This window comes from Pristis pectinata, chromosome 17 (assembly GCF_009764475.1).
Source record: "Pristis pectinata isolate sPriPec2 chromosome 17, sPriPec2.1.pri, whole genome shotgun sequence".
Classification (NCBI taxonomy): Eukaryota; Metazoa; Chordata; class Chondrichthyes; order Rhinopristiformes; family Pristidae; genus Pristis; species Pristis pectinata.
This window is the reverse complement of record NC_067421.1, coordinates 4,366,112-4,381,976: the sequence shown is the minus strand read 5'-3', so window position 1 is coordinate 4,381,976 and position 15,865 is coordinate 4,366,112. Positions and strand designations below refer to the sequence as shown.

The 15,865-nt window shown below is 52.4% G+C and overlaps 1 protein-coding gene across 2 annotated transcripts in view; it reads right to left on the bottom strand.

Annotated features, from left to right (window-relative positions):
• Positions 1-3,013, bottom strand: part of mmp11a (matrix metallopeptidase 11a) — a 72,138-nt gene extending 69,125 nt beyond the window's left edge. For both annotated transcript variants that reach the window (XM_052032578.1, XM_052032579.1), the window contains exons 1-2: positions 2,900-3,013; positions 130-392 (exon numbers count right to left, since the gene is read on the bottom strand). In XM_052032578.1, coding sequence (XP_051888538.1) covers positions 130-392; positions 2,900-2,983 — 347 coding nt within the window. In that variant the 5' untranslated portion in view covers positions 2,984-3,013. The remainder of the gene's footprint in view (positions 1-129; positions 393-2,899) is intronic.
• Positions 3,014-15,865: the final 12,852 nt, after the last annotated feature.

Below are 15,865 nucleotides of genomic sequence, written 5' to 3'. Positions count from 1 at the left end.
TGGAAGGACTAATATTTGGAATGCCCCCGTCTGCTGTTAGTGCATTGCTATATCCACAATACTCAGAATAATAACACCACCAATATACAAAACCATTCCTGAAGCCCCTGGAATCTGAGCAATTCCTACTTGTAGGTCAGATCAGTTTTCTTCCATCTTCCTCCTGAAATTACAAAGCGTCTCTTCCGTTTGCCGTTGCCATGCCACCAGTGGCCGGACTTCCCTGGGGGTGGGTCAGGGACACCACAGCGGAGAGGGTTAAGCAGACTTGGCCCTTCTTCAGCACGGTGTCGGAAAACAACCGTTGGCAGGAACAGATCACTGAGCAAAGAGAGCGACTTCCTCTCACTCTTCTGCTTTGGAAAATGGAAATTCACCTTCTGCAGCCAGTCCTGAAAAGTTCAAGAGGTCAGAATTACCTGGAGTCTGGTTAAGGATTTCAACAAAATAGACCAATAGAGAAAATGGAAGAGGCAACGTGAGAACCCAAGGACTGCAGATGCTGGAATGAGCAGTTCCAAGGTAGTGAGGGGGTTGTGCTCGTGAACATCTGGACAGCTCAGCGAGAGTAAACATCAGTCGTGGTTGGAGGAAGGGGAGTTCTCTGCTCCCCCGCTCCCCTGCTCCCCCACCCTCATTATTCCTTGACCCCTCCCATTTATCCTACACCTAAGCACAACCCCCCAGCCCTTCACCAAATCTACTCCCGTCCCCAAATTCCCCCAGTGTTCCACTGCCCTCCTTCCCTGCTTGTCTCCTCAACCTCTCCCTCCAAGCACCAGGCCACCTCTCTCCTCCTCCCTAACTTTCCCATCCACACCACCCTCCCTGCTTTCTCCATGACTGCATGGATATCCTCTGGGTGCTCCAGTTACCTCCCACATCCCATAAACGTGCAAGTCGCTGGGTTCATTGGCCACTGTAAATTGCCCTTAGAGTCACAGAGCAATACAGCACAGATACAGGCCCTTCAGCCCAACCAGTCCATGCTGACCATGGTACCCACCCAGCTAGTCCCAACTTCCTGCATTCTGCCCAAATCCCTCCAAGCCCTGCCTCTCACGCTACAACTGGGGAAAAGTTTGGTTCAGCCACAGCTGGGATACCGCTCCAGTCACCACATCGTCGGAAGGTCACTGGTGGGGAGACACAGGAGACGGCCGACTTTGGAATTTGGAACAAAGAATGAGCGGCAGGAGGAACTCAGCGGGTCAGGCAGCATCTGTGGAGGTAGAGGGACAGGTGGCACTTCGGGTCAGGAGCCTGCATCGGGACTGAGGGTAAAGGGGAGAAAGACAGTGCAGAGGTGTGGCAGGAGCTGGCAGGCGGAACCCGGTGAGGAGGGGAGTGATGGGCAGATGGAGGTGGGTGGTGAGATGGGGAGGCTGGTGTCAACAGTCAATAACCCACTAGGTCTCCAATCACCGCCCCCCATGGTCCCATCTACCCACCACCCCTCCCTAACCTGCCCTCTCCCTCTGCCTCCCCTCCCCCTCTGCCTCCCCCCACCGCCTCCCCTCCCCCACTACCCATCCTGTCCTCCCCCTCCCCCCACCGCCTCCTCCCCTCCCTGCCCTCCACCTCTGCCTCCCCTTCCCCTCCCTAACCTGCCCTCCCCCTCTGCCTCCCCTTCCCCTCCCTAACCTGCCCTCCCCCTCTGCCTCCCCCTCTGCCTCCCCTTCCCCTCCCCAACCTGCCCTCCCCCTCTGCCTCCCCTTCCCCTCCCCAACCTGCCCTCCCCTTCCCCTCCCCAACCTGCCCTCCCCCTGCCTCCCCTTCCCCTCCCTAACCTGCCCTCCCCCTCTGCCTCCCCTTGCCCTCCCTAACCTGCCCTCCCCCACTCCGCCTCCCCTTCCCCCCTTCCCTAACCTGCCCTCCCCCACTCCTCCACCTTCCCCCTCCATCTCCACACACCCCCCCCCCACCCCCACCCGAGTCTCCCCAGCAGTTTTCCGGCCGAGAGGTCGGTCAGGCTGGGTCTGCGGCCTCACAAGCTGCTGGGCGGAGAATTGATAGTGGACAAAATTATGGGGAGGGCAGACGGAAACTTCACCGCAGCAGGTCGGCAGAGGGTGGGTGAAACTGACGGGGTGGTGGGGGACGAGACTCACATCTGAGAAATATCTGGACGGACACCAATCACCAAGACAGAAGGCTGCGGACATGTGGTTAGTATAGATGTTTACGGCGGTGGGCTGAAGGTCCTGTTTCTCTGCTGTTTACTGAGAGAACCCTATAACTCTCCCCACCCCTACGACTACCCAGCCCCAGAAAAACTGTGCTGCTGATGCCTAACACTAGATGACCGCAGCCCTGAGCTCAGCAGAAAGCCAGCGGCTTCGTCAGGCGGTGCTGGTAGCCGCGCTCTCCCTGCGCCCTGCTCCATGTTCTGCTGAATACCTGGAAGCGTGTCGGCGCTTGTCTCCCCGGAACCTGCGCTCTGCCTCCATCAGCAGAAAGTAACAGGAACAAAGAGCGGAGGGCGAAGGGGAAAAACAAACTGCTGGAGGGTCTCAAGTGGGCCAGGCAGCGTCTGGAGTGGAGTGCCCCGATGTGGGGACGACCTGTCCCTCCACCCGCCCTCTCAGTCCTGATGCAGGGTCTTGACCCAAACGTTTACGTGTGTTGTGTCTGCAAAGAACGGCCGAATCGACTGGGGGGCGACTGGGGGGGGGGGGGGGTGGGAACAGGCGGGGGAGATAGGACGGGCGGGGCGGGGGGGGTCGGTGGACGGGCCAGCGGGGGACGGGCGGACACACACAGCCCTGTGGCTGCACCACGGGAACCCGGGGCTTTGTACAGCGGCGGATCAGATCACCTTAAACCCCGCTGAACTTGCTGCACTTGGGCTCAGAGCCCCCGCGCCCTGAACTCTCCCGGTGCCCGAGCCGCTCCTTACCCGTCTCTGTGGCTGCGGGGTTCCGGGGACGGGCAGGGCGCTGCTACAAAGCAGCAGAGCGGCGGCCAGGCTGACGACCAACATCGTGCCGGGAGCCGCCGCTTCGCCACAGCAACTGCGTGGTGCAGCGGCTGCCGGACCCGGCACCCGGCCGTCATGTGGCCGCCGGCGCAGCTTCACGTCTCCAGGGTGGCTCCACCCCCACCACCACCTACCGTCATCCCCGCCCCAGCCCCCAAACTCCACCCCCAACACCACCCCTGTCAACCCCACCCTCACTACCTACCCTCACCCCCACCATCCCCACCCCATCCCCCCACTCCCAACACCACCCCAACCCTCAACCCACACACACCCCTATACACCCCCATACAAACATCCTCACACACCCATACACACCCACACTCGCCCACCCTCCCACACACCCCCACCCACACACACACACACCCACCTTACACCCACCCCAGCACCACCTCCCATCCTCACGCCTACCGCCGCCCCACCATCATGCCCACCCCCACCCCAAACACCAGACCACACCCCAACCCTCACCTCCCACCCTCAACACCAAAGCCCACCTCAACTCCTCCACTCCCACCCTCACGCCCCACATCCCCTAACCCTAACGACCCCCACCCCAACTCCCCCACCCCCATTCTCACCACCCTCACTCACCCCCCATCCTCACATCCCAACCCTCAGCCGCACCTCCCACTGGTGGGTGGGTGTGTGTGGGTGTACATGTGGGTGGGTGTGGGTGTGTGTGGACGGGGTGGGGGGGTGTGGGTGGGTGTGTGTGTGGGGATGTGTTTGTGTGTGGGGGCTGTATGGGGTGTGTGTTGGGATGTATGTTGGGATGTGTGTGTGTGGGTGTGTAGGGGGTGGATGTGGGTGTGTGTTGGGTATGTGGGGGGGGTCATAGAATCATAGAACAGTACAGCACAATACAGGCCCTTTGGCCCACAATCTTGTGCTGACCTTTAAACCTGGCCTAAAAACTATCTAAACCCTTCCTCCCACATATCCCTCTGTTTTAAATCCCTCCACATGCTTACCTAGCAAACTCTTGAATTTGACCAATGTACCTTCCCCCACCACCACCCCAGGCAGCGCATTCCATGCACCAACCACTCTCTGGGTAAAAAACCTTCCTCTGATATCTCCCTTGAACTTCCCACCCATTACTTTAAACCCATGTCCTCTTGTATTGAGCACTGGTGCCCTGGGAAAGAGGCGCTGGCTGTCCACTCTATCTATTCCTCTTAATATTTTGTACACCTCTATCATGTCTCCCCTCATCCTCCTTCTCTCCAAAGAGTAAAGCCCCAGCTCCCTTAGTCTCTCCTCATAATGCATCCTGGTAAATCTCCTCTGCACCCTTTCCAACGCTTCCACATCCTTCCAAGAATGAGGCAACCAGAACTGGACACACTAAGTGTGGTCTAACCAGAGTTTTGTAGATCTGCATCATTACCTCGCGGATCTTAAACTCAATCCCACGATTTATGAAAACTAACATCCCATAAGCTTTCTTAACTACCCTATCCACCTGTGAGGCAACTTTCAGTGATCTGTAGATATGAACCCCCAGAGCCCTCTGCTCCTCCACACACCCCAGAATCCTGCCATTAACTTTGTACTCTGCTTTGGAGTTTGTCCTTCCAAAGTGTACTACCTCACACTTCTCCGGATTGAACTCCATCTGCCACATGTCAGCCCAGCTCTACATCCTATCAATATCCCCCTGCAATCTTCGACAGTCCTCCACACTAGCCACAACACCACCAAACTTGCTAACCCACCCTTCTACCCCTTCATCCAAGTCATTAATAAAAATCACGAAAAGTAGCGGTCCCAGAACCAATCCTTGTGGGACACCGCTAGTCACAGCCCTCCAATCTCAATGCACTCCCTCCACCACAACCCTCTGCTTTCTACAGGCAAGCCAATACTGAATCCACACGGCCAAGCTTCCCTGGATCCCATGCCCTCTGACCTTCTGAAAAAGCCTACCATGTGGAACCTTGTCAAATGCCTTACGAAAATCCACGTAGACCACATCCACTGCACTACCCTCATCAATCTGCCTGGTCACCTCCCCAAAGAACCCTATCAGGCTTGTGAGATATGATCTGCCCTTCACAAAGCCATGCTGGCTGTCCCTAATCAGACCATGATTCTCTAAATGCCCACAGATCCTACCTCTAAGAATCCTTTTCAACAGCTTGCCAACCGCAGACTTAAGGCTCACTGGTCTATAATTCCCTGGACTGTCCCTACTCCCTTTTTTGAATAAGGGGACAACATTTGCCACCCTCCAATCCTCCAGCACCATTCCCATGGACAGCGAGGACACAAAGATCCTAACCAACGGTTCAGCAGTCTCCTCCCTCGCCTCGTGGAGCAGCCTGGGGAATATTTCATCGGGCCCCGGGGACTTAAGATTTTCTAACAGCTCCAACACATCCTTTCTCTTGATATCAACATGCTCTAGAACATTAACCTTACCAACACTGTCCTCAGTGTCATCAAGGCCCCTCTCCTTGGTGAATACTGAAGAGAAGTATTCATTGAGAATCTCACCCACTTCCACAGCTTCCAGGCACATCCTCCCACCTTTGTCTCTTGGGGTTTGGGCGTGTGTGAGGTATGTGGGGGGAGTGAGTGTGTGGAGGGAGTGGGTGTGTGGGGATAGTGTTCACCGCACAATACCGCATTTAGAGAATCCTTTTCCACAGATATTACAGCGTATTGAATTGGAAAACATAAAGTGCTTCTATTTATTTGTTTCCAGGAGACAGGGTGCTGAAGAAAGGCATGGGGATGCCCACCTTCATTTATCAGGATTGGAGCATCAGTGCACTGAAGTTGAGGTACAACTTCATAAAACACTGGCTGGGCCACAGCGGGAGTACAGTGTCATCCTGCTCGTCACACATGACGTGACTGCAGTGGAGAAGGCGCAGAGGAGAGTCACCAGGTGTTGCCTGGGATGGAGTATTTCACTTACGAGACTGGATGGACTGGGTCTGTTTTCCTTGGAGCGACGGAGGCTGATCGGGGACCGGGTAGAGGTGTACAAAATAACGAGAGGATAACTTCTCCCCTGTGTGTCTCAGACCAGATGGGTAGGTTTAAGGTGAGGTGTCAGAGGGGAGTGAAGAAGATTTTTTTCACCTGAAGGGTGCCTGGAATTTGGTGGCACTACCTGAGGTGTTGGAGGCACCTTACCTAGGAAGCATCGGGATGAGCACCTGGATCACCAAGCCTCAGAGGCTGCCTGACGTCCTCAGTTCCTCCAGCAATTTGTTTCTTTTTGCTCCAGATTCTGACACTTGCAGTCTCTTGTGTCTGAAATACTGCAAGTGTTTCATTACATACCCCATCAAAATGGAGCACACTAATTTTAATAATTACCATGTGCAGCTATAGTAATGGGCACTTGTCTTTAACTTTCCAGAGAAGGCGTGCAGCGAGATTTATCGCACTGGTTTCTGATGTCAGGTCAGTTATGCGGAGAAAAGGTTGAGTAGCCTCAGTCTAGTCTCATTGTTTACAGTAGGGCAGAATGAGAGGTGACCTCAGGGAAATGTACAAAACTCTCAGTGGAGTAGCTGTGGGGAGTTTGTTCCCCTAGCTAAGGAGTCTTGAGCTCGGGATCAATCTCAGATAAGGAGTAGGCCACATAGGACTGAAATGAGGAGAAATTTGTCCACTCGGAGGGCAGTGAGCTTCTGGAATTCCCTCCTGTGGGGGCTGGGTGCATCGTGGTTCTGTCACTGACTGCATTTCAAAACAGAGGTTGGTAAATTTTTATTGTAGAGCAATTAAGAGAAACGGGAATTGTGCGGCAAGATGGTGTTTGAGAAGGAAGATCAGCCATGATCTTAAATGGTGGAGTGAGCTCAAGAGAATTACATTAACTGACTGCAAGCATCAGAAAAGGTTCGAAATGGGATGATAGTTAAATATTTTGATATCGATAATATCCTGTTACAGTCCAAACTGAGCCAGTGGCATAAAATTTAGAGCAACCTTGGCAGTCAAAAGCTATGTGGTTGCAAAAGCAAAATGCAGAGGCTGGGAGTCTGACATAAAATCTGAAAATGCTGAAGATACTCAGCAGGTCAGGTAGTGTTTGTGGAGAGAGTTACTGCTTCAGGTCGGTGACATCACTGGAACTGGAAAACCGAGGAAACAAGTGTGTTTTAAATTGTAGAGGTGGAGGGAGTGGTGATAAAGAAGGTTCAAGTTCAAATTTATTGTCATGGACAACTCTTTGCATCAGCAGCACAGTTTATTACAAAGATGACAAACATAAATCACATCATCTAACCTGTCCGGGTGACACAAACACTGTTGATGCTGTCCAAGGGAATGATGAGTGCAGTTTAATCATACCTGCTCTGTCTGGAGGAGCGTAAACAGAGGGGGATAAATAAAGGCAGCAAACAGAGAAATCATGCTGGAGCTGGTCATTGGTATGGTGAAAAACTTTGTTTTGCATGTCATCCACACAGATCATTTCACCACATCAAGGTAGTATGAGGGAAAAGCAACACCAGAATGCACTGGGGAGTTTCTGGAATCGTGGAAGAAAGTGAACACTGGAAATACTCAGCAGATCAGCAGCATCCGCGGAGAGAGAAAGCTGAGCCAACAGCACCGCTGGATGACCTTACGTCACAACTGGTTGATGTGCTGTGCATGGACTTCCAGCAGTGCCACATAACAGGAAGCACGTGACATAAAAGGGGCATTAACAGCAGGGATACAAAGTTGGATAATTAACAAACAGAGGAGTGTGACGAATGGAGGAAGGTGAACGGTGTTGGAGCCATTGCTTTCAACGATCTCTATTAACAATCACGACTTGGAGGTGCGAGCAACAACCTTATAAATTTGCAGCTGACGCACATCTTGGCAGTGTTGTGAACTGTGAAGGGGATAATGATCGACTGCAGCCGGATGGAACGGGCCAGTGCACGGTGGATGAAATGTAATGCAGCAAATTGTGAGATAAGATAAGATTTCTTTATTAGCCACATGTACATCAAAACACACAATCAAATGAATCTTTTGCGTAGAGTGTTCTGGGGACAGCTGGCAAGTGTCACCACGCTCCTGGCGCCAACATAGCATACCCACAACTTCCGAACCCGTACGTCTTTGGAATGTGGGAGGAAACCAGAGCAGCCGGAGGAAACCTACACAGACCCAGGGAGAGAACGTACAAACTCCCTACAGACAGCAACCGAAATTGAACCCAGGTCGCTGGCGCTGTAATAGCGTCATGCTAACCACTACACTACCGTGCCTACCCAACATTGGGTACATTATATATATATACCCAGTGGTGGGATTCGAACCCATGCCTCTGTGGAGACTGGAGCCTTAATCCAGCTCCTTAGACCGCTCGACCAATGATTGAAGAATGAGAAAAGGCAATAAAGAATAAAAGTTGCTGTTCTAAAGTGCAGAGGGACCCGGGGTATGTGTGCACAAGTTACTGGAAGTGACAGGGCAGGTTCAGAAAGTGATTACAAGGACAGACCTTTATAAAACACTGGAGTGATGTGTTCAGTTCTGGTCACCACATTACAAGGAGGATGTGAAGGCATTACAGAGGGCCTAGAAAAATTATGAGAAATGCACCTGGGATGAGTGAGGAGCTGCAAGTACAAATTAGAGGGTCTGGGATAACTGATTTCTCCAAGAGAAGGCTGAGGGAAGATTTAGTAGAAGGTTATAAAGTCATGAAGGTTGGGATGGTGGGAACCTGTTCCCTTTTGTGGAGGGCTCGAAGAGGTTTGAACAGGATGAGAATTAGGGGTCACCCGGGAAACAACGTTTGTACACAGCACCGAGTCATACAGCAGGGAAACAGGCCATTCGGCCCACCATGGCCATGCCAACCAATGGGGATCCATCTGTACTCATCCTGTCTCCCAGCACTTGGCTCACAGCCCAGGCAATTTAAGTGCTCAGGTCGGCATTTGTTAAACGCTGCCAGTGACCCTGCTTCCACTGCTCTGTCCGGCAGTGTGTCCCAGACACTCACCACTCTCTGGGTGAAGAAGGTCCCCCTCAGATACCCCACTCTAAATCCATGTCCTCTGGCTTTACCCATCTCTGATCTGGGGAAATGTTTCCTGCGGTCTGTCCTATCTACACCCTTCATAACTGTTATACACCTTAATCTCCGCTTAACCTCCTTTGCTCCAGGGAAAACATACCCAGCTTCTCCTGTCTGAAACTCTCCGTCCCAGGCAAGGTCCTGGTGAATCTGCACCCTCTCCAGTGCTGTCACACCCTTCCCACAGTGTGGTGATCAGTACCCCAGATGAAGTCTGCCAATGTTTCATAACGTTGGAGCATAACACCCTTGCTCTTGTCTCCACTAAGGAAGGCCGACATGTTGTCCATACGTCATAGGTCACCTGAGGGGCAACTTTTGCACCCAGAGGGTGGTGGGTGTGTGAAACGAGCTGCCCGGGGAAGCGGTAGAGGCGGGTACAATTACAACGTTTAAAAGACACTTGGACAAGTAACATGGAGAGGGAAGGTTTAAGAGGGATAAGGGCTAAATGCAGGCAAATGGGACCAGCTCAGGTCTTGGTCGGCATGGACGAGTTGGGCCGAAGGGCCTGTTTCCGTGCTATGGCTCGTTCTGCCTTTTTCAACACATTTTCCGCCTGCACTGCCACCTTTGAAGGATATTTGGACTTGTGTACAAGGCTCCTCTGTTCCTCAACAATCACTGGACCCCAGGCGTATGTCCTGGCCTCATCCGTGCCCCTCACATTAACCAGGACGGAACTCTACCTGCCATTCCTCAGCGCAGTTCACTGACACATCGCTGAAGCCCTCCACATGTCGGCAACTTCACCACTTCTATGTCATTTCAGAACTTACTGACCTTTGCCTCCCACATCCACATCCAAATCAGCCGCGTACATTACAGACCAAGGGAGCTGGCACTGGGCCCTGTGGGACACCAACCGCGCACACAACCTTCTGCATCGCCCTGTCCCCTCCCGCAGCTCAGCTGGGGATCCAGCGGCTGGAATCTGAGCCGCACTGCCCACATATGAGGCGCAGCCAGCTTCTGCTCTGACCCTCCGCCACAGGGTTAGTATAGACGTGATGGACCGAACGGGCTCCTGTACCGTAACTGGGATGTCTGTTGTGATGGGGAATTCGCCATCTGATTCGGCAGTGGAAGGAAGTTGAACACAGATTCAGAAGAGAGTTGGGTGAAGACTTGGAGGGAGAAGTTCCCGCCTGTTCACAAACAGCAGGAATTGTGCTGTTGAAATTGTCCTGCCCGTTCCGCGCAGTCTGTGCTGCTTCACCCAGGACCGGGCTCAGAGCGGCTCCCGAGGTTGGTTTTCCTCGGTTTCACCCCTTCCAGTTCCCTCGCCGAGAAGGTTCCCGGGACCGGCCTCGTACCGCGGCCGGTGCCCGTGCCCTTCCTCCGGGAGCCGAGCCCCGGCCGCGGCCTGTCTCGGGCGTTTTGTGTGGGTCAAGGAACTGCAGAGGTGGAAAATCTGATTTCAAATCAGGAAATATTCGGTAGGTCGGGCAGCGGTTGTACAGAGAGAAACAGGCTCACGGCGAGTTGGGACTGAGCATTAACTCGCTGCTTCTGCCGCACATTCTCTGACGTCTCCTGCCCTCTCCCACTCCCCTCTCCCTCCACTCCCCCTCCCCTCTCCGCACTCCCTCCACTCCCCCTCCTCTCTCCGCACTCCCCCTCCCCCCTCCCATCTCCCCACACCCCCCTCCCTCCACTCCCCACTCCCCCTCCCCTCTCCGCACTCCCCTCTCCCCACTCCCCCCTCCCATCTCCCCACTCCCTCCACTCCCCCTCCCCACTCCCCCTCCCCCCTCCGCACTCCCTCCACTCCCCCCCCCTCTCCCTCCACTCCCCACTCCCCCTTCCCCCTCCCCCCTCCCCTCTCCCCCTCCCCACTCCCCCTTCCCACTCCACCTCCCCTCCCCACCCCCCACTCCCCCTCCCCACCCCGCCCCCCACTCCCCTCTCCCCCCACTCCAGCTCTGGGCGACCAGCCCCAGCTGCTGCCGGCTGCCCCCACCCCCTCCCCGCTGTGCACTGCCACCGCTCTCGGCTGCTTTTGTTCAGAGAAACGCAGCGGAGCCAGAGTGTGAAACAGCCTGAGCTTTCCCTGGGCATTATCCAGGTGGGAATCTGCTTCCAACCCAGTGATAAAGTTTACAACTAAAGTGGACATGGCAAAGGACACCGCGGCTCCCGGCACCTCGGATCGCCAGCAGCGACCACGTTGAAGGTCAATGCTTGGGAGCGCCCACAGCTTCCCGTTCTCCAGGATGTACACCCCCCTGATATTGCTGATTCTTCTCTTGGTCTACATGCGGGTGTTTCTCATAGAATCCTAGAGAAATACAGTGCGGGAACAGGCCCTTCGGCCCAACTCATCCATGATGACCATGGTGCCCAGGAAGCCCTTTTCCCCGCGTTTGGCCCCTTTCCCTCTAAACCCCTCCATTTCATGGACCTCCCCAAATATCTTTTAAATGTTGTTAATGTACCTGCCTCAACTGCTTCCCCTGGCAGCTCATTCCATATACTCACCACCCTCTGCTTGATGAAATTGCCCCTCAGGTCTTTTTTAAATCTTTCACCTCTCACCTTAAACCTATGCCCTCTAGTTTTTAGTTCCCCTTCCCTCGGAAAAGGACTGTGTGCATTCACCTTATCTACACCCGTCAATCTCCTATGTTCCAAGGAATAAAGTCCCAGCCTGTCCAACCTCTCCCTGTAACAGGCCCTTGAGTCCTGGCAGCATCCTCATAGATCTTCTCTGCACTCTTTCCAGTTTAATGATGTCTTTCCTATAAGAGGGCGACCAAAACTGTACACTGTGCTCCAAGTGCAGCCTCACCACTGTTTGTACAACTGCAAAATTAATTCCCAGTTCCTAAACTCAATGTTAACTGATGAAGGCCAGCGTGCCAAACGCCTTCTTCACCACCCTGTCTACCTGTGACGCCACTTTCTGCAAACCATTTACTTGTACTCCTCAGTCTCTCTGTTCTACAACACTCCCCAGGGCCCTACCATTCACTGTACAAGTCCTACCCCGGTTTGACTTCCCAAAATACAACCCTTCACACTCATCCGAATTGAAAGCCATTTACCACTCCTCAGTCCTTTGATCCAGCTGATCAAAATCCCCCCATAACTATTGATACCTTCCACGCTGTCTATGACACCAACTATTTTAGTGTCAAGGGCAAACTTACTAACCATGCCTTGTACATTCACTGATATAAATAATGAACAACAAAGATTCCAGCACTGACGCCGGCGGCACACTACTGGACACGGGATCCACTGCCCTTCCCGCATATATCGTCAGGGTTACCTCTTCAAAAGAGTGTAAGATTTCTCCGACATGATTTCCCACGCACAAAGCCGTGCTGCCTATCCCTAATTAGACCTTGCCGATCCAAATGTTGATACATCCTGTCCCTCAGAATCCCCTCCAGTAATTTACCCACCACTGATGTCAGATTCCTTCTTAAATAATGGTACAAAATCAGCCACCCTCCAGTCTTCCAGATCCTCACCTGCAGCTAAAGATGAAGCAAATATCTGTGCAAAAGCCTCCACAATTTCCTCCAGAGTTTCCCACAAGGTCCGAGGATGCACTCGGTCAGGCCCTGGGGATTTATCCACCTTGATGCACTTTAAGGCCGTCAATACCTTACACAGTCCAAGATCTTTACACAGTCCAAGACATCATCACTCATTTCCCACATTTCCTTAACATCCATTATTTTCTCCTCAGTAAAAACTGATGAGAAACATTCATTAAAAATCTTGCTCCACACATAGACAGCCATGCTGATCTTTAGGGGGACCTTTTCTCTCCCGAGCCATTTTACTCAATAGAATCTCATGTGATTTTCCTTAACCCTGCCTGCCAGATCCATCTCATACCTGCTTTCTGTCCGCCTGATTTCCCTCTTAAGCACACTACACTTCTAGTACCTACGCTTCTTATAGTTATCGAGGGAATTGCTTGTTTCCCATTGCCTAAACCCAATGTACATCTCCTTTTTCCTGACCAGAGCCACAATATCTCTCAGTGCCGACCAGTGTTCCCTACACTTGCCAGCCTTGCCCTTCACCCTGGCTGGAACATGTCGTCCCAGACTCTTCAAATCTCACTTCTAAAAGCCTCCCACTTGCCAGTCGTCCCTTCACCAGCGAACAGTCTCACCCAATAGACCTCTGCAAGATCTCACCTAATACCTACAGAGTTGGCCCTTCCCCAGTTTAGGACCTTAACCCGTGGGCCAGTCCCACCTTGCTCCAGAACTATTTTAAAACTAATAGAATTATAGTCACGGGACCCAAAGTGGTCCCCAACTGACACTTCAGTCACTTGCCCTACCTTGTTCCCCTAAGCGGAAGTCCAGTGTTGCACCCTCTCCAGTAGGGACATCTATATATCTATTAAAGAGACTTTTTTTGACACATTCAACAACTGTTCCACCCTGTTCAAGCCCTTTGCACAATGGTTGGCCCAGTCAATGTTAGGGAAGGCAAAATCTCCCACTAATACTACCCTATTATTCCTACAACTATCTGCAATCTCTCGACACATCTGCCCTTCCAATTCCCACTGACTACTGGGGGGCCTATACTACAGTCCCATTAAAGCAACCCTTCCCTTCTTGTTTCCAAGTTCTACCCACACGGCCTCACTGGACGATCCCCCAGGGATATCCTCTCCAACTACTGTTGTAATGTCCTCCCTCATCAAAATGGCAACTCCCCCTCCTCTCTTACCTGTAGCTCTGTCACACCTGTGGCATCTGTATACTGGAACATCGAGCTGCCAGTCCAGCCCTTCCCTCAGCCATGTTTTTGTTTTGGCTATAATATCCCAGTCCCTGGACCAATCTACACCCGTCCGCCTGCCTTACCTGTTAAGCCTCTTGCATTGGAATAAATGCAGTTTAAACCAGTGGTCTTTCATCTCCCTTTACTGTGCTCCTGACTGCAGTATTTTACCCCAGCTTCCCATTGGCCTTCCTAATGCTCAGGGTCCCATACCCCTGCCAATCTTGAGTAGCAGTTGTGAATCTCCCAGCCAGGATATTGGTCCCCCTCCAGTTCAGGTGCAACCCAGCCCTCTTGTACAGGTCACCTCTGCCCCAGAACCCGAATCCCTGCCCCCTGCACTAGTTCCTCAGCCACACATCCATCTGTTTTATCTTCCTATTCCTGCCCTCACTAGCACGTGGCACTGGGAAGAATCCAGAGGAATCTACACTTGAGCTCCTGCTTTTTAAATTTCTTATCTAATTCCCTATACTCACTCTGCAGGACCTTATCCCTTTTTCTACCTATGTCACGTACCAACATGTATGACCTTCAGCTGTTCAGTCACCCACGTGAGAATGTTCTGCAACCGCTCTGGGACATCTTCGACCCTGGCAGCCGGGAGACAACACACCATCCTGGCGTCTCTTCTGGGCCCACAGAATTTCCTGTCTATCCCCTCAGCTTCGAGTCTCCTGTCCCGAATTCACCCTTCCCTGCTGAGCCTCAGAGCCGGCCACAGTGCCACAAATCTGACTGCTGCTGATACCCCCCGAAAGGTCAACCACACCCCCCCCCCGCCCAACAGTGTCGAAGAAGGTATACTTGTTAGCGAGGGGAATGGCCACAGGGGATCCCTGCATTATCCACCCACCAACTCCCCTTGCCTTTCCTGGTGGTCATCCAGCTACCCGCTGCCTGCCCCTTCGGTGTGATGCTGGCAGTCTGTCAGGTGATCTGGTGCATCCAGCTCCAGTTCCTTAATCTGGTCAGTCAGGAGCTGCAACTGGGTGCACGCCTCAAGGGTGTAGTCATCAAGGATACAGAAAGTCTCCAAAATTTCCCATATCCTACAGGAGGAGCATACCACTGCTCTAACTGTAGTGCAAAAAATAAAGTTAAAGAGACCTTACTGCTCTTAACTGTACCTCTGCTCAGCCTCCTCTCGCCAAAGCCTCACAAGCCAAAGCCTCAGCACCCACTCATACACTGGTCACTCTCACTATGGACACTCCAGAATGGCCACTTTGCTCAGCCTCACCTCTTTATTGGCTGATGTGCCTCAGCTCCTTTCAATCCTTTCTTAAATCTCCCGCTCCTCCTCCTCGTTTACTTGCTCGAAACAGACTCTTGCTGATCTAATGACAAAGGGAATACATCACCAGACAAGCAGCAACAGTTCAAGAAGGTCGGCCACTGGGATGGAGAGTAAATACGAGTTTTGTCAGTAACACTCATGGCCTGTGAATGTATAAAACAAACGAGAGGCGGAGATAGAGTAGACAGCCAGTATCTTTTTCTCAGGGTTGAAGTGTCTAATACCAGAGGACGTGCATTTAAGGTGAGAGGGGGTAAGTTCAAAGGAGATGTGTGGGGCAAGTTTTTTTACACAGAGAGCGGTGGGTGCCTGGAATGTGCTGCCAGGGGTGTGGTGGAGGCAGATGCGATAGAGGGGTTTAAGAGGCTCTTAGGTACTTGGAACATGCAGAGAAGTTCAGGGATATGGACATTGTGTAGGCAGAAGAGATAAGTTTAGTTAGATGTTTAATTACCAGTTTAGTTCAGCACTACATTGTGGGCCGAAGGGCCTGTTCCTGTGCTGTACTGTTCTATGTTCTCTGAAAGGGAAGTGAGCAGACAGGAAGTCATAAATGATGTTTTAGTTTTATGTGCAAAAGAGAAACTAAAGGTATGAGACAGATGTTGTATAAAAACAAATGAGAGCAGGGCAGGTTGGAATGTGTTGTGTGAAACGGTTCTTTGACGTCTTAAAGGTAGAGGAACTCTGGACACAGACTTTATGATTTAAAAATGGTTTATTAACAAAGACAAACGCGGGGACAGAATGAATGGGAACAGATGCGCTC